The 19,564-nt window shown below is 48.0% G+C and overlaps 10 protein-coding genes across 10 annotated transcripts; 3 read left to right on the top strand and 7 right to left on the bottom strand.

Annotated features, from left to right (window-relative positions):
* Positions 1–287: 287 nt before the first annotated feature.
* N7509_003115 (fumarylacetoacetate hydrolase family protein) lies at positions 288–1,448 on the bottom strand (the record flags this gene model as incomplete). Its single annotated transcript, XM_056627752.1, has 4 exons — positions 288–394; positions 483–852; positions 918–1,054; positions 1,172–1,448. The coding sequence occupies 4 exons, from the start codon at positions 1,446–1,448 to the stop codon at positions 288–290; spliced, it is 891 nt and encodes a 296-aa protein (XP_056490486.1).
* Positions 1,449–2,154: 706 nt separating this feature from the next.
* N7509_003114 (uncharacterized protein) lies at positions 2,155–2,726 on the bottom strand (the record flags this gene model as incomplete). The annotated part of the gene is made up of 2 exons (XM_056627751.1): positions 2,155–2,653; positions 2,719–2,726. The coding sequence occupies 2 exons, from the start codon at positions 2,724–2,726 to the stop codon at positions 2,155–2,157; spliced, it is 507 nt and encodes a 168-aa protein (XP_056490485.1).
* Positions 2,727–3,379: 653 nt separating this feature from the next.
* On the bottom strand, positions 3,380–4,418 carry N7509_003113 (uncharacterized protein; the record flags this gene model as incomplete). Its single annotated transcript, XM_056627750.1, has 2 exons — positions 3,380–4,249; positions 4,299–4,418. The coding sequence occupies 2 exons, from the start codon at positions 4,416–4,418 to the stop codon at positions 3,380–3,382; spliced, it is 990 nt and encodes a 329-aa protein (XP_056490484.1).
* Positions 4,419–5,889: 1,471 nt separating this feature from the next.
* On the top strand, positions 5,890–6,558 carry N7509_003112 (uncharacterized protein; the record flags this gene model as incomplete). The annotated part of the gene is made up of 3 exons (XM_056627749.1): positions 5,890–6,063; positions 6,331–6,407; positions 6,465–6,558. The coding sequence occupies 3 exons, from the start codon at positions 5,890–5,892 to the stop codon at positions 6,556–6,558; spliced, it is 345 nt and encodes a 114-aa protein (XP_056490483.1).
* Positions 6,559–8,391: 1,833 nt separating this feature from the next.
* Positions 8,392–10,020, bottom strand: N7509_003111 (uncharacterized protein; the record flags this gene model as incomplete). Its single annotated transcript, XM_056627748.1, has 5 exons — positions 8,392–8,807; positions 8,909–8,970; positions 9,057–9,562; positions 9,763–9,868; positions 9,992–10,020. The coding sequence occupies 5 exons, from the start codon at positions 10,018–10,020 to the stop codon at positions 8,392–8,394; spliced, it is 1,119 nt and encodes a 372-aa protein (XP_056490482.1).
* Positions 10,021–10,256: 236 nt separating this feature from the next.
* On the bottom strand, positions 10,257–11,956 carry N7509_003110 (uncharacterized protein; the record flags this gene model as incomplete). The annotated part of the gene is made up of 7 exons (XM_056627747.1): positions 10,257–10,593; positions 10,639–10,782; positions 10,833–10,988; positions 11,040–11,196; positions 11,259–11,601; positions 11,668–11,859; positions 11,909–11,956. 7 exons carry the CDS (start codon positions 11,954–11,956, stop codon positions 10,257–10,259), a joined length of 1,377 nt encoding a protein of 458 aa, XP_056490481.1.
* Positions 11,957–12,323: 367 nt separating this feature from the next.
* Positions 12,324–13,551, top strand: N7509_003109 (cupin domain-containing protein; the record flags this gene model as incomplete). The annotated part of the gene is made up of 3 exons (XM_056627746.1): positions 12,324–12,567; positions 12,632–13,066; positions 13,238–13,551. The coding sequence occupies 3 exons, from the start codon at positions 12,324–12,326 to the stop codon at positions 13,549–13,551; spliced, it is 993 nt and encodes a 330-aa protein (XP_056490480.1).
* Positions 13,552–14,974: 1,423 nt separating this feature from the next.
* N7509_003108 (LysM peptidoglycan-binding domain-containing protein) lies at positions 14,975–16,240 on the top strand (the record flags this gene model as incomplete). Its single annotated transcript, XM_056627745.1, has 1 exon — positions 14,975–16,240. One exon carries the CDS (start codon positions 14,975–14,977, stop codon positions 16,238–16,240), a length of 1,266 nt encoding a protein of 421 aa, XP_056490479.1.
* Positions 16,241–17,037: 797 nt separating this feature from the next.
* Positions 17,038–18,822, bottom strand: N7509_003107 (uncharacterized protein; the record flags this gene model as incomplete). The annotated part of the gene is made up of 2 exons (XM_056627744.1): positions 17,038–18,352; positions 18,416–18,822. 2 exons carry the CDS (start codon positions 18,820–18,822, stop codon positions 17,038–17,040), a joined length of 1,722 nt encoding a protein of 573 aa, XP_056490478.1.
* Positions 18,823–18,902: 80 nt separating this feature from the next.
* On the bottom strand, positions 18,903–19,100 carry N7509_003106 (uncharacterized protein; the record flags this gene model as incomplete). Its single annotated transcript, XM_056627743.1, has 1 exon — positions 18,903–19,100. One exon carries the CDS (start codon positions 19,098–19,100, stop codon positions 18,903–18,905), a length of 198 nt encoding a protein of 65 aa, XP_056490477.1.
* Between the last annotated feature and the right edge of the window lie 464 nt (positions 19,101–19,564).

The following is a 19,564-nucleotide window of genomic DNA, read 5'->3' as shown; positions in this document are numbered from 1 at the left end:
GGAATCCCAAGTAGATTTTAATTATCCGTATCATGATTAGTAGGAAAAGAAATAAAATTGACACTAAATAGTAGATAATATATAAGTTGGGTCATTTCTTTGAGGTGGATTCGTCGTTTTCAAGTTTCGACTTTTTAAGTTGCCTACCCTAGGCCGATCACAGTGCTGGACAGATTAGAAATGTACTAGTAATATCGTGGTTTCACAAATATCTTTTATTCTATTTCTTCAAGCTCCCAACATTCATTCCGCACCCAATAGAATTTGCGATCAATGAACTTGGATTCTCACGCAAAGACGACATTATTCCTCAACGTTCCAATTCCCGAAATCGACACATCCATTTGCGTGCCAGGAACAAGATATCGCGGCGGGCTCAGCCCAGCCCCAACACCTAAACATATCCCAGTCAGTCAAGCCAATACAAACCACCCATATGTAGTTTCGATAGAGAAACATCGGGAAAACAGGTATGTACTCACCACCAGGCGTTCCCGTCATAATAACACTCCCCTTCTGCAATGTCGTCCCAGACGACAAATAACTAACCAAGTACGCACAATCAAACAATAAATCGGAAACGCTCTCCTCCTGCCTTATCTCCCCATCCACAACAGTTTTCAGCAGTAATTGACTAGGATCCGCAATCTCACTCCCAGCAACAAGACACGGACCCAGAGGCGCATATGTATCAAAGCCCTTCGAGAACCCCCATTGCGGTACCCGTCCCGCGAGAGCGGCATCGCGCTGCAATTTGCGTGAGGAGATGTCGTTTCCGACCGTGTAGGCGCCAATATATGAGAGTGCCTCGTCTGGAGAAACATTTTTGGCATCGCGACCTATTACGAGACACTGCTTTTTGTTAGCGTTGCATGCATGCGAGGTATTCTGGCTTGGTTGGGCGGGGCGAGGCGTACAAGTTCGCCTTCGTAATCTGCCTGCTCATCCTGTGCAATTTTCGGGATCTCGACGGGTTTGCCGTGGTCATGGATTGTTGTGTTTGGTTTGAAGAATATGAATGGGAATGGTGGTGGAGTACGGCCTGCTTCTTTAACTATTGCATTGCAGAGCGTTAGTAATTGGATTTTTGAATATGAATTCAAGTTCGAAAAAAAATCGCCAAATGAAGATAAAAGCTGTGGTATGATATGAGAAAGAGAGAAACACTTACTATGCTTCGCATAATTCAACCCCACGCAGCGCAAAATAGGAACGTCTTCCTGTGCCAACGGGCCTAGGATAGTCTTCACGGTAACAAGTTCATCCGTGACCCGCGTATTTCCGGTCGTGTCGAAGATATCGTCGCCCTCGATGATTCGTGCCTGAAGTTTATCTGCTTCGGTAATGAATCCTAGGTCTATTTTGGGATTTTCGAGAATTGGTTCCCCGCGGAGGGTGCGGCCATCTGTCGCGATGAACCGGATGAGTCTTTTCCAGGGGAGGGGCATGATTATTTTGTCGTAGAAGCTTTTTGGGAATAGCTGACGGGTATTAGCTATCTGATTGGGATGTGTAATATTTGCATTTTATATTTGCGCGACTCTGCGGGGCTCGAATATACCAGTGGGGGATGGTTGGCGTCTTCGGGGGTAGACCGGGTAAACCGGATTGGTTCCGATGAGACGGCTCTGGCTCTGGATCTGCACTTTCAAGCTGTGGGGACGAATCCAACGGCTTTATTATATATTAGTATAGTTTTATGAGCAAGATGGCGTGAGGCGTGAGATATTTTCCACTTTGCGCACTCTATGATCGTCTTTTTATTTGATGAAATGCTACGATCACGATTGGTTAGGAGGCTCGTTCTGGCATTTTTATAGGTAGAGACAGAGAGAACCTGTATCGGATAGCAGAATCATATAACCGAAATAAGGTATCAGGATTTGAAATTTTAACTTCATACAAAGATGTGAGTATCCCCGCTAGATTTTGGTCAAAGTTGCCCGCAAATTCTAAAATGCGTGGCGTCTCTATTTGAAAAAGAGGTTTAGAATGTGCGGCAACATTCCTGTTCGCACGGCATCCTCATTTCCGACCGTGCTGTATACTCGATTTAATATCCCGGGAATCGATCAGGTGGTATTTATCGACATGAACATCATGATACGAAGATCTCCTGTGTCTTTGAGACGCAAGAGTTGCGACAAGTGGCATCTACTGCGACTTCTTTGCCTTTCCAGCTCCAGCGCTATACACCAAGCTGCGACCGAGACCAGCAGCAAACAACTGGATGCTACCGAGGGCAACGCCGACTGCCAGCATCGTCGCATCAGGCACAGAAGCCGCACCTCCTGCCTCCCGACGTGTCCGCCAGTACGCGGCACTGGATAGGAGAACAATGTCGTTCAGAGCAGCGTGGGCAACCAGTGTCTTGACCTTAGGCTTGATGGCTTTCTTGTCCGCATCATAAACACCACCTAGTCTGGCCACGAGGCGGCTGGCCTGGTAGATACCAGTAGCAACAGCCGCGAGGCCGGTCAAAAGACCGAGAGAGAGGATGTAGTATGAAATGATGGAGAGCTCGGTGGTTGTAGGAAGGTAGTTGACAATATCCTTGGGGATGAATGGCAAGCCTAATTGCAATGCGTCGAATCCATGGGCGGAGATGATCAAGGCAAGCGGCCAATGAACGATAGCGGAATGTAACGGTTGGCTAGGAGAGAAGTGTTAGTACATATTTACGGTATAAACAATATTCTCCTCCATGGGTATGCCTACTTAGCCATGGTAGCTTTTTTGTAGTGGTACCCGGGGCGGTTATAGTTGGGTACTATGTACTTCCGAACGGGATGGAACGTGCGGAGTCGCAAGGTGAGGCTGTTGAATTGGAATTTGCAATAGAGAAGCTCTGAGTGGAGGAGATTGACGTGGTGTGGAGGAGCCAAACTATTTATTTCCCCTTTTACGGTTGAGTGGAGATACCATTGGCGCATATTTTCAACATGATTCCAACAGATCTGTCATATGCAGTGATGCCTCGGCTGAGGGAATACATGAACCATATATTCTGTAATTGAAAACAGTATGCTTTGCGTCCCGATTATCATAATTCGGGGGTATGATTAATAATCTAGATTGAACTAATTGATGCGCGAAAGATCAGTCACGATAGGGAATTATTTAGACCATGGAATTCCGGGTAAGTTAGGTTGCATCGGGTTAATAAAGTGTTGAATTGAATTAAATTCTATGGTTGGACATGGTATTCCGATCTGCTAGAGAATATCTAGAAGCTGATGAAATTGCAAAATATCTGCTCAATAATGTGGCACGGCTAGGTACATCTATTCACTGGCACATATAGATGAAATGAAGTTGGCCAAGTATGCAAGACTGTTCATCGAATACTGCCCCGGTGAAGACTTGTCATTGACCGCGCTCATGATTTGCGGGCAGTGACAATTACTCCTCTGATAACTCCAGTATTTGCCCACCAGCCAAACAGCAATTCAGCCGCACGAAATTTGCTCACATTCAGCCCGAACGGTGTTCCTTCCTTGACTCTTTGGTTAAGAAATTTCACGAGACCGGGGAAGACATGACCCGATATATCCCTGATTTCGATTTGGGAAGGCTCGTACCCTCCCTTAATCAGAAGATTTTTATATTCCTCTTGAGGAACAAAATTCCCATATGGTGACCTAGTGAGCCAGCACGTCAATCGGAGAAAGAGACGCTGTTTCCAGGTCGTTTCAGACCCCAGAATCAGATCAAACGCCATAATCGAGGCGTTAAGAGTAGAGTTCGCATATTGAAAGAGCGGGAGGCGCGAGGGGCGATAGTGATACATCGTATCCAGAGCAAGAACCCATGTACCTACTTTGGGATCACTTGATTTGTCGGCCATGTGGGAAATAGAGTCCTTCAACTCTCCAGACCAGCTAGATGGATCGGCAGCATCAGCGCAGAAAACTTCGGCAAACCCGCTTGCAGCCTCTTGATTCAATTTTCGGCTTTCATCAATCCGCTGCTGTGCGAATGCTGCCTGTTCAGGCACCAGGGTGATCCCAATGTAAGTGTCGATCGACCTTTGACTTGTGATTTCCCGGGCTTGAACTTGTGAATTGCTTTCATAACTGGGAGCAAATTTGGAATCTGATTGGATTTTCTGAGTGAGATAAAGTGATGAATCACCACATCCACATCCGACATCTAGTAGTTTCAGGATTTGGCTTTTGTCTTCCAGAAGACCTGCACGTAGTACTTCAACTAGCAAAGACTCGCAGGCCTCTGGAAACTTTGATGTATGCTGATTTGGCTTAGCAGAGTATGCAAAATATTTCAATGGCTCCACTCACTTCCCAATATCCCATATTCATCCACATACTTTGAAGTGGTAGGACCACATTGAGGACCGCATGGTCTAGCCCGTAGAGGCTTTTTTGGCGTCGGAAAAGTCGCCTGACGAGTTCCAACATTTCGAATATTCTTGATTCCCGTGAAACAATTGTATGCTGGGAACTTGTTTAGTTGTACTCGGTACGCGACGCGTTTATGTTTTGGACAAGCTAGACAACTGACGTTGAAGCATCTCCTGACTGACAAAGCAAACACGTGATACAGTAATAAGCGCTTGGACTTTTAGTATTTCGACAGCAAGGTATAGTATTGCTACAATCTTGAAATTATATGAATAGGATATGCCTTTAAATGATAATTACTAACAAGCCATTGTAAAAATATCAACCCTTGTCGGCATCCAGCTCACTCCGAAGACTTCAAGTCGGAGTGCCAATCGTCAAGCAGAATCCCTTCAAAAAACCTTGGAAGTTGTTTTTAATTTTATCCTGGATAATCTGTCTTTATCACCATATAACCTGTAACAAAAGAGCATATTTTTGCAATATTTTCTGTATCTGGGACACGCTTATCTCCCGGAACCTCGGGAGCATTTCAGCCCTGGAGTCTACCTTTCCGCCCTGTTGATATACTGTTGGTCTTCCAAGGTTTGTGTGATTATAAAAAATAGATTGGGGAATCGAAGACACTCATTCTTCCTTGACTCGGCACTTTTATTTATCACACCCCTCAAAAAGTTGAATTTCCCTTCTCCTGGGAGAGAGGATATCATTAAAAATATTACCAATTGGCTCAAACCCACAAGTGAATATGGACGCATATGGAAACCTGGACCGATGGCAGAAAGCAAGGGCAGTAAAAATATAATTTGTTACACAATGAGCATACCGTATATGCGAACAGAACATGTTCGCTCCAGAATCCGGCCACGCAATCTACCAATTTCTACCGTTCAAATCCTGTCTGGCTAAGTGGGAAAGCTTTGTTGGCCAAGTAGCACTTGCCATAATGTATCATAGTAGTTGGCTCTATTTTCTATTGCTTTCTATGTGGCTGTTATATCTAATCACTGTCGCTGTCCGTGGGACGCCAGCCGCCATCAATATAGCCATCGTGAAAGAGCGCTCCTCGCCCAAGATCCCCACGGAAGAGCTTTTCCGCATTATGAGCTACATCTTCAACAACAACAAGCCGCAGTTGGCTCTTTCCATCCACCATATCGCTCCAGTCGGGGAGATTATCGAAAGAGTTAGGGAAATCCTCTAGGTCTTCGTCGGTGCGAGCGAGCTCATTGATGTATCGGTACCAAGTCAAGTTTCTAGCACGCCGGTTGGTGCCACCTTGCACTCTCCCCATGCAACTCGTATCCCCAGAGTGGCCTGTATCTTGGAGTCCCACTATCGAAACAACGTCCCGAGTGAGGTATTGCTTGAAATATTCCTTTGGCGTCAATTGCCTGTCTCCTGTGCCGGGGAACTTGTCGAAGCCATATCTCCAGGTATTGTAGTGACCACATGAGTCCTTTGAAGTGTCGTTGTCTGCGACAATTGGACGGTCTTCAGTAAAGTACATACACGACGAGGCATCGCCATGAATGTACCGAATATGGACATTATCAGGGGCATCGTTACCCAAAGCGGAGTACCGTTGGGCAAGCTGACCACCGCCACCATGGCCAACAACGGTGACATTCGTGAGGCTTGGATACTTGCTCTTGTCCGAGTGAATCTTGACCAGGCCGTCTATGACGTCGAAGGAGGTAAGGTTTGTACCTGAGGGATGATTAGCCTGACCACCTGGTTGCCAAGCATTCAAGTCATCCCAGGCCAGTTGATTGTCTTTGTACTGGCCAGAGTTGTATTCCGTAGAGAAGAATTGCGGTGCAAGCACTCCCATTTTGCGGTCCGTTCCGGAGAAGTTGTCTTCTCTGGCATTTTCAATGGACTCGTTGAGCAGCTTCCAGTAGTCATTTCCATTTCTTAACCTCCCATGGAGAACAATGAAGAGATGCTCGATTGTCTTATTGTCCAGATCCTTCGTGATAAAACCGGGAATCTCCTCGTCGCCATTCGCGTTAACATTAAACGAGGTGAACTCAGAACCATCTGGTACGTCTATGTCGCCATGGTCCTGGAGCCAACCAATTAGCTAATATTCCGAGGTAGCAGTCGATTGGGTCGGGCCTACCGCATTCTGTCCGCTGTCATCTTCCTCGACCATAGCAGCGGCCTCCGCAGAATAAATATCCTGTTCGTCTGACACATGGACAGTTCCATCAGCGGACTTGCTGTATTGAAATGCAAAGCAGTAGGGCACCAGGGCTGACAAAAGGGCTGCCCATATCATCGCCCGGAATTTCAGGGTGGTCGCCATAGAATTCAGCAAAATCTTTGGATCACTTCTACACGTTAGCTCCTGTCAATTGTAGGTGAAAATCATTCGGAGGTTGCTAGAAATGCTTGATGCTCACCTTCCTGATTTGCTGAATGTCGTCGGTAAAGATCAAATTCAATTCTAGGTGGATAAGAAGGGTGATTGATTAGATATTTAAGATATTAGGTTTGATAACGGGAAGGAAATTCAAGGTTGGTCCATGACGTTCGCCGAGTTCGGCCTCCGACTCTGGTCGTGTGGTTTTGAGCATAAGGGGGAAGCAAGTGGAGCATGATCTTCAGCGATCCTGTCGATCCCGTCGCATTATTGCGCTTCCGATACCCGCTGTGGCGACTTGGCAGAAGCTCCCAAGGCTGTGGGCTCGATCAATGAAACTTTAGATACTCCGTACTTAACGTCATTATGCACGAATCCCTGTCCGAAAATCCTCTGGTTCAGCTTAATGAAGCTCACATGGGATTTCATATAGGTGGATAGTCCGAGGAGGACTCGAAGAAGTCAAGTTGGGCTAAATGCTTAGCAAGGCCCCATTTCTAGCTCGCTTAGCTGGGGGCCTCCTGTTCCAAGCCGATACTAGGCATGATGATCATAAAAAGTTGATCATGCTCGGTCTTTCATGTTGGTCGGAGGTAAGTACTATCCTCGTGTGCTCGGGATGCAGATCTATGCATCCAGAATTACACATGCATTGTCCACCAGGTTTATGTATACTGCATTTGCACTGATACGTCATTCTAGCGGGTACCTTTCGAGCCATTGAATATCATCCGGGTTCTCGCATTAAGAGACGGCTCATGAAATTTTCTCTGCATGTTAATACTACTCCTTGTATGGAGTAGATTCAATTCGACTGTTCTCGGCCATCTTCTTAGCCCGCCCGGTCAACAGGCACTACCCTACGAGCACCTGTCTTTTCATTGCAGATGTGCTTTGAATGAGGCATGGTCCTTCGCATCTGGAGGAGATGAATTTATCTATGTCTTATTAAGAGTCACTCGCTGCCTTTATCGGTGGTTCGGAGGACTGTGGTGCTGGAACCATGGGTTACGCGATCCTCAGGGGTCGGGATTGCACAGAAAACCGGCGGAAGGACCGGCGGAGGTGCAGATCGGATGGGCGGGAAGCCGTGCATTCGGAACGGAGTACGGAGTACGAAGTACGGGTACGACATGTTTTTGGGGTCTTTGGGGTACTCCGCTTTCCTGGTTTCCCACTGCTTCACTGCCTTAGTGCACGCCAGCATGTTAATACAAAGTACGTAGTACGGTCGGTGATTACGCGTGTCCCTTCAAAGGATCTCCTTTTTGTGTTTTCGCCATTATTTCCGATTCTTGGTCGTTGGGAAAATGTTCAGCCTTGAGTTGCTGAATTTCTACTCCCACGCTGGCGGAGAAAAGATCCTTGTTATTTTAGCTTGTCATGATCTACATGCTAGCTCTTGTACATACGTACATAGTTTGAACTATGTAATAACTAGATTAAAATATAACGTGTTATAAAGTATAAATCAACGGCGGTGGAAGATTATCTGATGAGAACCCCACTAACAGTCTTCAACGTGACATTCAAACTTGTGGGTCTTTTTTTCGGAATTTCAATCATCCCATCTCCCTAGATGATCATAATCTTTGAAGTTCTGCATTTTTGAATAATGAGAGTATCAGTAAAAAACAAACAAAGCCGGAGAAATAAAGGTGATTACGAAGAACAAACCTCGATATTAACTTGAAAATGACCATGGGCTTTTGCTGCTGCATCCCAAGTTTCACGCATTCTTTCGGTAACGTGAAATTCCGATGAGCTGATCCATGTGGCCGCCCCACTCGGTCGATCATATTTGAACTTATGCGAGGGGCAACATCCCAATACATGTTCTAGCCCGTCGATTCTAGGAATAGAAGCTTCGAGCTCCATGATCTTTAGCTGAGGCATTTGACGGGCTGCATCTCCGGCTGCTATATAAATATCGCCGAGAGTATCAAGAGGCATGCTGCGAAACAAATCGGGTTTATAATCCTGTGGTGCAAGGTCGTAATCGTCCGAAGAGCCATCCTCAGATTCATTGGGTGACCGTTCCCTCCATCTCGGGTCTTTGTGAATAGCCATGGTCCAGACTATGTAGCGGCTGTATAACCAATTTAAAATGGGACAATCTAGGCCAATAGGGCTGGGTTTTCTGAATTGGTGGCCAGAAAATTTCAGGGCCAATGCTGACCGACAACAGCAAGATAGTCTCCAGTTGCTGGCTCAAGGCGTTTAGGGCCAAGCTCAAAGAGTCTTTTCCGGCCGCCGAGCGGATAAAAGGAGAGATATTATGATTCTCAGGTGAATTTCCAGTGTATTGTAAACATAGGTATCTCAACGATTTAGACCACTCGGCAAGGCTGAGCGCAAATTCTATGCATGTTAACGTATGCTGAATGTAAAGCATGATTTTGGGGGTAAGAGCAGCAACCGGCAGAGGACTATGTATACCTTCGCGTAGATGGTTTCTTATCATCTCATCTTTTCTTTCATTGTCATCAGGGTCCAATGGTAAGGATCGGAGTCGCGGTGGTCGAGATATGACCTTTGAGGACGGGGTAACTTTTCGATAACGCCCAGCGCTCCATATATCAAGGCCTGTGACTACTGGAACGAGACAGAGACTATTTTTTGTTCCTCGATGTTTAAAAGAGAATGCGCGAATCTCCGATTGAAAAGATCGTTTTTGTTGCCATAAATATGAGGCTTCAAGAAACGGTTCTTTTTTTTCACTGTCTGGCTCTGCTTGCAAGTCACTGTGAGATTGAGCTGCAATTTCAAGCGATATCTTGCAGTCTTCTCTCTCCGGCCATAGGGCTAAAGTTTCAAAAAGAGACTTGATTGCCTGGTAATAGGATTTGTTATTTTAAGTTCGATTTTCTTGAGTTTCATACTTCGAGCGAGCCGCCACATCATATTCAGGGAGAAGAGCTTTGAATAGAATGGATTTCACTTGACCACGCTTTTTTTTTGGAAATGAGGAGATATAACAGAAAAGTCGAGTATTTGGCGAAATTCAACTAGACGAGAGGGAGTTAAGCGTACCGAAGCAAATGTCAGACTCTCGGTGTTTGCATTCCAGACTTTGCAGACGCTGGCGTATCCAGCCAGATTATCCCGTGGAAGGTAAGAGATAACGAGTGGAGTAGCTCTATAGGAAGAGATTCAATTCGTGTTATTCCATCGGTGAATCCACAGGACCTCTAGAGGGTTGCGAAGGACGCAGTGTGAGAAAGGGAAATATTCGGGTATTTGCAAAGTAAAGTTGTCTCACCTCCGCGCCTGGTCCCCGATTAATGACATTCAGGTTGTGGACGCCCGATTGAAATATCACTATACTCGTACTACGGCTGTTGTGGGCTTGGCTCTCTTTCAAGTTTCCAGATTTCTCCTCATATCACGGTCGCTGTTCTCCTCAATTGCCTCTGCCAGGTCTCTCGGAATCTCAAAGTACATGAATTGGCTGGCCTCCCTTTCAAACGCGAGCTCTAGGTCACTGCATTTTACCTAACCTTATCAAGTCCAGATATATATAAAAATCACATTCCAGACCTCTGCCAGGCTATTTCAATCTCTGCCTCCGCATCGTATTGGTACGTCCACATCTGTGTCGCGGGATCACTCCATTGATTCGGACTATGGCTAAAAGGTTCACCCCTTGTCTCGGGTTGCATAGCGGCATCTCTAGCACGCTGAAGCGGCCCATCTGAAAAATGCCACAGTTTTCCGTTCAACAGACTCGCTTCTTGCATTTTGCTTGTTCGATCAATCCGAACTTGTTCAAAAATACCGAGAGCCTGAGGTATATCTGCTTTCGACTCTATCTTGGATAGGGACATGCCAATGCCACGCCATCTTCGACAGCCATTGCAGCACCTGGGAATCTTAGAATCCTGGTCAGACAATTATGGAGAGGAACACTTGCCTTGGGACATATATGGTAGCATTGTGTGCGCCGCATCGCCCAAAATTACGATGCGACCGCTTGCCCAGCGGGTGAGCGGGATTCCGCTTACAAGGGGCCATTTTATGGTGCTTTCGATCATTCCAATGATTTTCTCAAGCCTTGTGAGTTAGTATTAGATCTCTGGTCATTCCAAGATGGTTGATCATACCTTTTATCCCACCCTTGGAATTCTCGTTTCATGTCACTCAGTGCGTCGGACCGATCCCAGGAGACGGGATCAGTGGTATCTGGATGAGAGAGCACCATGTTGAACGATTTGCCTGCTCCAATTGTATATGTCATAACATGTCTTTGATCGCCGATCCTATCCATGAGTTAGTATAAATTTTTGACATTTACCCAGGGTCTTCGGTACCAGATGTTGAGTGAGGGCCGTTCCAACAACCATGAGATTTCAGGATCTGCCTTCATTTTTGCAACATCCACGGTGGCTCGATAAGCAGCAAACCCTGTTTGTTCGAAGGCCCTTTGGCCTGGTTTATCTACCAATCTCCGTGCGACGGACTTGACTCCTGCTCGAGCATTAAAATAATTCACAAATTGTGACAAAGAAGAACGAACCATCAGCAGCCACGATCAAATCGGCTGAAACAGTAGTCCCATTCTCGAGAAAAAATACTCGAGCCCTGAGGATTGTACTCAGTCACCCGAGAAGCAAGTTTAATGCTCACACCAAGGTCCAATGCGCGCTGGTGTAAAGCTGTGTGAAAGTCGGCTCGATGAATCACATAGTACGGCGCATGAAAGATATTTCGAAAGTCAGGCATGAGGCAAGTGAGACCAATAATATCCCCGGATTCCCATCGGCGAAATGAAATAACCTCGGGCTCTGTTACGTATTTCTCGAGGTATGGATCGAGTCCGAGTCTGCTTAGGAGTCGGGTGGAGTTGGAGGGAATTTGAATTCCCGCACCGACCTACTTTGTCAGTAAAGGATTTTCAAAAGTTTTCGATGTAGGGTATGTTATAAATTATGATAGTACCTCTCCAAGTGCAGGTGCCTGTTCATAAACAGTGACACTATGTCCTGAGCTTGCTAGCGCAATGGCTGTTGCGAGTCCGCCGAGTCCGGCGCCAACAACGACGATATTTAGTGGTACCCGGCATGTATTATTCGAAGATTCGATTAGCTTTTCATTTAGAAATGCGAGACAATTGCTAGGGTAAGTTGGGCTCTATTATTCCATCAACAGATGTTCCATCTATCTCAACGGTTATACGTACTTTCAGAAATGTACCCTCTAGGGACTCTTTAGCATGCTCCCTGGTCATTCCGACGGCTCTAGCTTATCCCCAAATGACAAAAATGAGCAATAGGAAGTTTTTTGATCAATATACTGAGCGAGACGGTTTCCGAAGTTATAAGAGTGTTTCCCAATAAATTCCGAAAGCTGTCCGGGGAGGCGTTCCCGATGTACCCCGGCTTGAATTTGCCGGAACAGGACACCAAACACTTGCACTAGTATATATCTTGGGTATAGTAGTAGCTGTCAGTACTATCAATTAATACCATAAATCGGAACTTAAAAGACCAGGACCCGGACTCAAGAAAATCATAGGAAATTTCAAAGTTGAAGTAGCTGAACTCGAAGCAGAGCCGGTATTATTTCTTGCGAAACACAAAATACCAGAAGCGACCATGTCTACAACAGAAGCCACCACAGTTGATTCAGAGGAGAAGCTTCTCGCAGATCTAGAAGCGAGCAAGACCCTCCCCCTGTGGAAGCAGATGGCACGACTGAATCCTCCCGCTCCCAACCCAACCACCATCCCCAATGTGTGGAAATACAAATCGATCCGACCGAATCTCGAACGAGCAGGAAATCTTGTTCCTGAGTCCCAAGCCGAACGCCGGGTCTTGATGCTCATCAATCCCGCCCGTGGTGAGTTGATGCCCTGACAGGGTGTGCAACTATCTGAGCTCGTACTAACTATGAAAACAACAAGATGCACCTTATACAACCGACACCCTCTACGCAGGCTTACAATTAGTCATGCCAAACGAGACAGCCCGTGCACACCGACACACGGCGTTTGCGATGCGCTTCATCATCGAAGGCCAGGGCGGCTTCACGGCCGTGCACGGTCGGCGCATCAAAATGCAACGAGGCGACGTGATCCTCACCCCGACCTGGAATTACCACGACCACGGTAAGGACGGGTCAGGGCCGATGGTATGGCTGGATGGGCTGGATTTACCAAATTTCCGCCACTTCCCCGTGCATTTTGTGCAGCATTTCGACCAGCCGCGGTACCCAGCCGCGGATGTGGAGAGTGAGACTTCCCCGCTGGTGTTTCCGTGGTCGGAGATGCGGGCGAGGCTGGATGCTGAACCAGGGGACTGGGCATATTGTCGGTATCTGAAAGATGATGGGCGTGAAGGTAAGGAATTGCAATTCAACCCAGCCCTTCCTCCCCCTGCACTACTCCGTACACTGTCCCCTGAACACCAAGTTCCCCCTGTTTGTGATAATCGTTTGATATTCAGGGGAAATTGGGAGATCTCTCATTTTGATATTCTGTTTGACCCACTGCTAATATGCTTTTTACCAGTGAGCCGTGTGCTCGGAGGATGCGCAGAGCGGCTCTCAGCTGGAGCATCTGCGCCATCCCGTCGCGAGACCACGTCGGCCGTTTACCATGTCGTCACTGGTCACGGACGCTCGATCATCGACGGGAAGGAGTATCTGTGGGAAGAAGGGGATACCTTTTGCGTACCGTCATGGCACAAGTACCAGCATCTGGCCGATGCTGGGGTGGCGGTGTACCTGTATCGTTTTGATGACCGACCGATGATTGATGCCTTGGGATTTTATCGTTCAGAGGAGATGGATGTTGAGAAGCTTGTGTCGGACTTAAAGTCCTAGTTCATTTCGCACAGCGACATGGAAATGTATATGCTTCATGTCTGTCACGGTGGACCAAGGAGATATCAGGGTCGGAATTAACCGTTTTGTTCGTTTCCGATTAATGATGCGTGGCTCTCCCCAGGCTCCACTGTTAGCAACCAAGCAATGCGTTCGTTTCAATTGTACTCCGTCCCGAGGCCTTCTGTAGAAAGAGAAAATTCCCGTGTCACAGAAGTAGTATTTAATTACATGTGTCTACTCATAATGTTGTACGTACAAAATAGATGAGATGTTACCTTGGAGTTTGGACCCCGGGGCCATCGAGAATACGAATAAACGGTTAATTCAAATTCCACGCACTCATTGGGTACGCGAGTGGCGTTCGGGTCATCCCTCCGAGGCAAAAGAATCGAAAGGATCAGGCTAGTTTGAGGCGTGCCCTCCACCTTGAAAAATGGCCTCCGGGGGCGAGACATCGAAGTCGTGAGTGACCATGTGTCACATATCGCAAAACATTTTCCGTGCGGTGGATGCATTTGGGGGCTACTCGTACCTAGCCCTCGATGGATATCATGATGTTCCCAGCGAGACATGGGATACCTGCCCTTCAGGGTTCAGGAGAAGAGGTTTGCTCCACTGGTATACAGCCACCCTCGTAATTCACCACTGACCCTGAATATCCTGAGCACCCTGAGTACCCTGAATGACCCTTCGGTGTTGAGGGAAAAGAGAAACAGAGCAGGTCTAGACATGTAACCCACAGGCATTGCGCACGCCAGTCACCAAAAAAGGGCATCGTGGCCACGCAATTGGACCGACTTTACAGCTGAGAGCTCGAAATTCAAGCCACGCTCCCCACCGCGGCCCAGGAAAATCGCCACTGGCAGCACCGCCTGGATGGGTTCAATGGGCTCGCAGTATCCATCTGCTAACCTAATCCCGCTTAGGGTCATGCAAGGCCCGCCCGATCATCTATTGATCCCTCACTGTTGCACATGAAACTCAGTGACCGCTCGCGCATCGTTGCCAGTCAGGGCAAACTTTCGTTCTTTTCGGTGGAGGTCTTAGTTTGTTTCACCTTCTGCAACGCAAGGCTTCGTTGGCCTTTTTTCCTGTGGAGTGTGTGGAGCGTAGTGGATCCTGTTCGGTGGTCCCCGTAATCATGTTCCTGTTGCTGATGGACAGGGCACATCTGTGTGTGTGTACTCCATACAGTTGAGTGAACGGAGAGTGGTGAATGGGCGAAGGGAGAGAAGTGAGGTCGAATTGACTCCACGTAAGACGGGCAACGACGAGTCACTGACCACCTGGGCAGGTGACTTTATATACCGCACAACCCAATTTCTCCCCCCTCGGAACTTTCTCTCCTTTTTTCTTTTCTTCAAGCAAGCCTTCTTCTCTCATTTTGTGCTGGACACTCATTCTTTTTTTTGCAGCAATCATGCAATTCCTTCCTTTTATCATCGCTGCTGGCAGCCTCCCCCTCATTTCTGGGGCTCCAGTCGCATCCAATCTCTACAGCGTGTCTGCAGATGTTAAGTCCACTCACTCTCTTAGTGGACGTAGCACCAGTTTGTACGCAGGTATCTTTGCTGGTGATGGTCTTACCTCGCAGGGCTGGCCCTCGGTCTCTCAATGGATGTCCACCTTCGAGGACATGTGGGAAAGCAACCAAGAGGTCATGAAGGCCAGTTGTGGTAACATGGGTTACGGTGACGACAACTCTGAGGAGGAGATCGCCGACATCAAGAAGGCGATCAATGCCATTGCTAGCGAAAGCAGTGTCGATGCTCGTTACATCTTCTCTATCGTGATGCAGGAGAGCAATGGCTGTGTCCGCGTGAAGACCACAGACAATGGAGTCATCAATCCTGGTCTGATGCAGAGCCACAATGGCCAACACGCCTGCAATAATGCTGCAGGAGACTCGCCTGTCTCTCCTTGTCCGTATGAGACAATCCACGGCATGATTAGCGACGGTACTACTGGCACCGGGGGTCTCAAGAATTGTCTGACCCAGTACAAGGACTCCGAGGAATCGGCCACCTACTACAGGGCCGCCCGATGCTACAACTCCGGCTCTGTTGCAAGCAACGGCAATCTCGGTGATGGTATTACCTCCACCAACTGCTATGCCACAGATATCGCCAACCGTCTCCTGGGCTGGGCTACCGGCACCAGCAACTGCAACTCGGGTCTCATCGCTACCCTGACTTCGAGCCAGTGGGATGGAGCCAGCGACTCCGGCTCTGGTAGCTCCGGCAGCTCTGGCAGCTCCGGAGAAACCTCCACCTCCACCTCCAGCTCTATCCCCGCTGCCACCGAGACGTTCGCTCCCTCTACCATCGTGCCCACCGTCGTTCAAACCGCTCAGCCCACTACTACATCTGCGCCCGCGCCCGCAGCTACCACCACCGAGGCCCCTGCTCCTGTTGCCCCTACTACAACTGCTGCTCCCACTGTTGTGCCTTCTTCGGCACCTGCCCCGGCGCCATCGTCCAGCCTGGCACCTGGCGGCAACTATGGACCGTACCCTTACGCCTCCAAATCCTGCCAACAATACTACACCGTCGAGGCAAACGACTACTGCCGCAAGATTGAAGTTCAATATGGAATCACTGCAACTGATTTCCAAAGCCTCAACCCGGGCTTGGACAACACTTGCTCAAATCTATGGAAGGGTTACCAATACTGTGTCAAGGCCTAAACATCGACTTGCATATCTAAGCCGTCCATCATTTTCGCATTTTCAACATTCTCTTCATTTGCCTTCAGGCCCCCTTTTCATTCCCAGCACCTTCCGACACACTGGAAGGGGTTGTTTTTTTCTTCCACTTGATCTCTTTCAGAGGCAGTGCCATCTGATGGAGGCCAAGCGGGAGAGCATTTCTCAGCACAAAATTTGTCTCTTGTCTTTGATAGACAGTTGGCTGCATTCATTGATCGCATATCCTTCCAGAGCTCTGCCTAGACCGGTTCTTGGCTTATCTCCTGGGTCGGATTTTGCGAGCCGACACGACTGACGATTTTTTATCTTTTTTCCCAAAACACTTTGATACCATATCATTCTTTCTATCTGCAGACCGCGATGGAAACAATTCATGAATCCGTTTCCATGCTATTTCCACTTTGCAATCGTATATTCTAGAAGCCTTATTTGTATACATCTACATATTGGCGATCACCCCCCTGCCAGTGCCCCCACTTTGAAACAAAAGTTCGTACTAATGTGATCGTATCCTTGCACAACGTTGTGCCGAGTATTTGGTTGCAACGGGCGCTACTGATGCACGCGATCACACCCTAGCAGGGGGTCGACTTCGTTATTTTCATCTGCCCCTGTAGATGGAGTGGTTGGATACTTCATAGTATGCTACTACTACGTACATTGGTCTGAACCGTGCTAACTATGCGATATATCGTGCTCAACAAATCATGATGAGATTATAGTTATGAATGATGGATCAGCCCGTTCTGGTGGCCCGGCCCGCTCGAGGTCAGATCCTACCTGCTGGGTGGTTTATTGCCAAAATCCGAGATACCTGCGCTCTGCCAGGTGGTGTATCTATATGTACTATCCGTCTCCGTATACTTCTCGATTGCAACCCGCCGGCCTGAGTGACCGACATACTCCGCAAAAAAGCCATCGGTATCTTTAGCCTCCTTCTTGAGATCATCCTTCTCGAAGCGATCCGCCACCAGTCCGACGATCCCAAGGCTTGCTTGTATATTGCGAACATCTTCAAACCGCGCTGCCCAAATAGCTAGCCCCGTAAGCAGCAAACCAGCCACAACAAATAGTAGACAAAATGCTACAACAGCAATCAGGGGTGCTACTGGAAGTCTTGCAACCAGTGTTGTGTTCCGCCTTTGCACGGCGAGAGCTGGTCTTGGTTCAATACCCTGCGCACCGAACGCCATGCTGGATTTGCCGTAAGATAATGCAACCATATCCGCAAATTCTTGACTGGAATTAGTCGAGTAGAATGCAGCCGTCATGGCTTGCTTCACAGGGAGATCCCAGTCTCCGGGGTAGTTTGCTACAGTTGTCTGCCAAATATTGCTGACCGAGGTATTGCTGATTCGAGTGTTGAAACGTGTGATACTTCCATTAACCTGGTCATACTCAACATCATATACGGTACTCTTGCAGCCAAGAGCAAATGTGAGGGCACCGTGCAGGCTCATGACGAAATCCTTGTTTTCACTACCCCCTGGTACAGTTGAGACTCCCGTGCTTTCCGCCGAGGCGAACGAAAAGTAATAAGGGTTGCCTGTGCCCTTGTTATAGGTGTTGGTCACATCGTTCATTTTTTCGTCCGTGTAAAACGCGGATTGTAGGTCTCGGTTATTGATGAAGCCGGCAAAGGCGGCACTGCAGTTGAATCGAACGGATGATGCGGCGTTGCGGACATGGCAGGGTTGCGTGGTGAGAGAGCATGACGTTTCGGAAGCGTAGCTGTGCGCAGTGAAGTCATGGTTGGGATCTAATTCCTCAGAGGGAATTCCAAAGTAGGTGTACACCTTTCCGTCGGACTTCGTATGTGTATAGACAGCTGCTTCAGAGGAGATATTGCTTATGACTTGGTACGTAATGGTGGGATCGCGAAAGAAAGCGCCCGTAGCTGCAATAGATATGCTGCAGAATAATCCATCGCTTGCGGCGTCTCCTTGCGCTGCGACAGAATTGTTGCTAGTGAGACATCGTGGAGTTATACCAAAGCTATAGTTCATCGTGCTGGAAACAGGTGATAGCTGGGTAAATGGCACTGTTGTGGTGACCAAATGGAGCCAAGTGTCTGCAGCGGATACCAAAAGACTAGACCACCGATTATAAATCATCAGTTCCATAGCTCGAGTCTATTCACGGCCGGCTGCTTACCCCAGAACCGTAGCAAGCACGGCGATATTAGAGGTAGTGACCAGAAGCGGTGTTTGCGGGACCCGAGTCTTCCTCCATGAAACAACATAAATCATCCAACTCCAAATCGCTCCGAGGGCGCTCCCATCAAGAAACCTGATTGTCAGTCCCAGTTGATAGGGGGTGGGTAGGGAATCTGTGCGACCGTTGCGAATATTGTTCGATAGCTGGCGCGCGATGGGAAACGAAGCTAGGGCCATAAGGAATCCGGACAACATTGGGGCGAGAGAACTGGCCCACGAGGTGACAAATAATATCACGCTGGAGTTTAGGTCGACAAAAACAGCATTGTTTTCATCGCTTGTCGAAGGGAAGCGGAGGTTTTTGAACGGACTGTCGTCGGGAGTCACTCGATATTGGAATACCATGACGAGAAAGGCGATGGTGAGTGCAGTTATAGGGATAGTGACCACGACCCAACTCCAAGCTATACTCGTGCGATGGCTCGTCAGTCCCTTAGGGGAGACGGAGGGTTCTCCTCCTTCTTTGGTGACGGTGGGGAGTCATAGTCGACAGCTGCAACTGGAGAGGTCCGCGACATGCTTGCATCGGTGTGTGAGAGAATTGAAAGTGAGCCGCACGGTAGTCTCGTCTTATAGGGAAACCCAACAACACTAATAGGCGCTCGAGAGACGATCATTGACATGGTTGTTGGATTCGGTGTTTCGAATTGCTATTTAGTCGACAGGCCCTGCATAAGGGTCCAGATCTGCCGTGGGGCAGACCCTATTTTTTTTGCGCCTTATGCGCGTGTCGGCCATTGAGATAATGCGATACGTTGCTGCGGTGGCGCCAGGATGTCACTAGGACTAGTGAGGGTGCGAGAGTGTTGATGCTGGCGCGAAGTGGGGATGGTGCATGTTTCGGCGCGTACAGGGGTGCGCTCATTCGTTTTGAACCACTTCACATTCCGTGCCTGGCGCATGAAGCATATGCGGGAATCGAGGTCTGCCAACTCGCAACGAGTCCTAAATTTAGATCCTTGCTTTTTAATAGCTTGTATATCTAATTTTGCGCCGACTGAGGTAGTACTAGCTACTAACTAACCACTACTAGTTATCTATACAACAGCAACTCAACAATAGTGATGGCATTAATGCAGCGGGAAAT

This window comes from Penicillium cosmopolitanum (assembly GCF_028827165.1).
Source record: "Penicillium cosmopolitanum strain IBT 29677 chromosome Unknown utg000005l:1.0-4006212.0:1.0-4009387.0, whole genome shotgun sequence".
NCBI classification, from domain to species: Eukaryota; Fungi; Ascomycota; class Eurotiomycetes; order Eurotiales; family Aspergillaceae; genus Penicillium; species Penicillium cosmopolitanum.
Note: the sequence above shows the minus strand (reverse complement) of the source record. Positions and strands in the feature narration are given on the sequence as shown.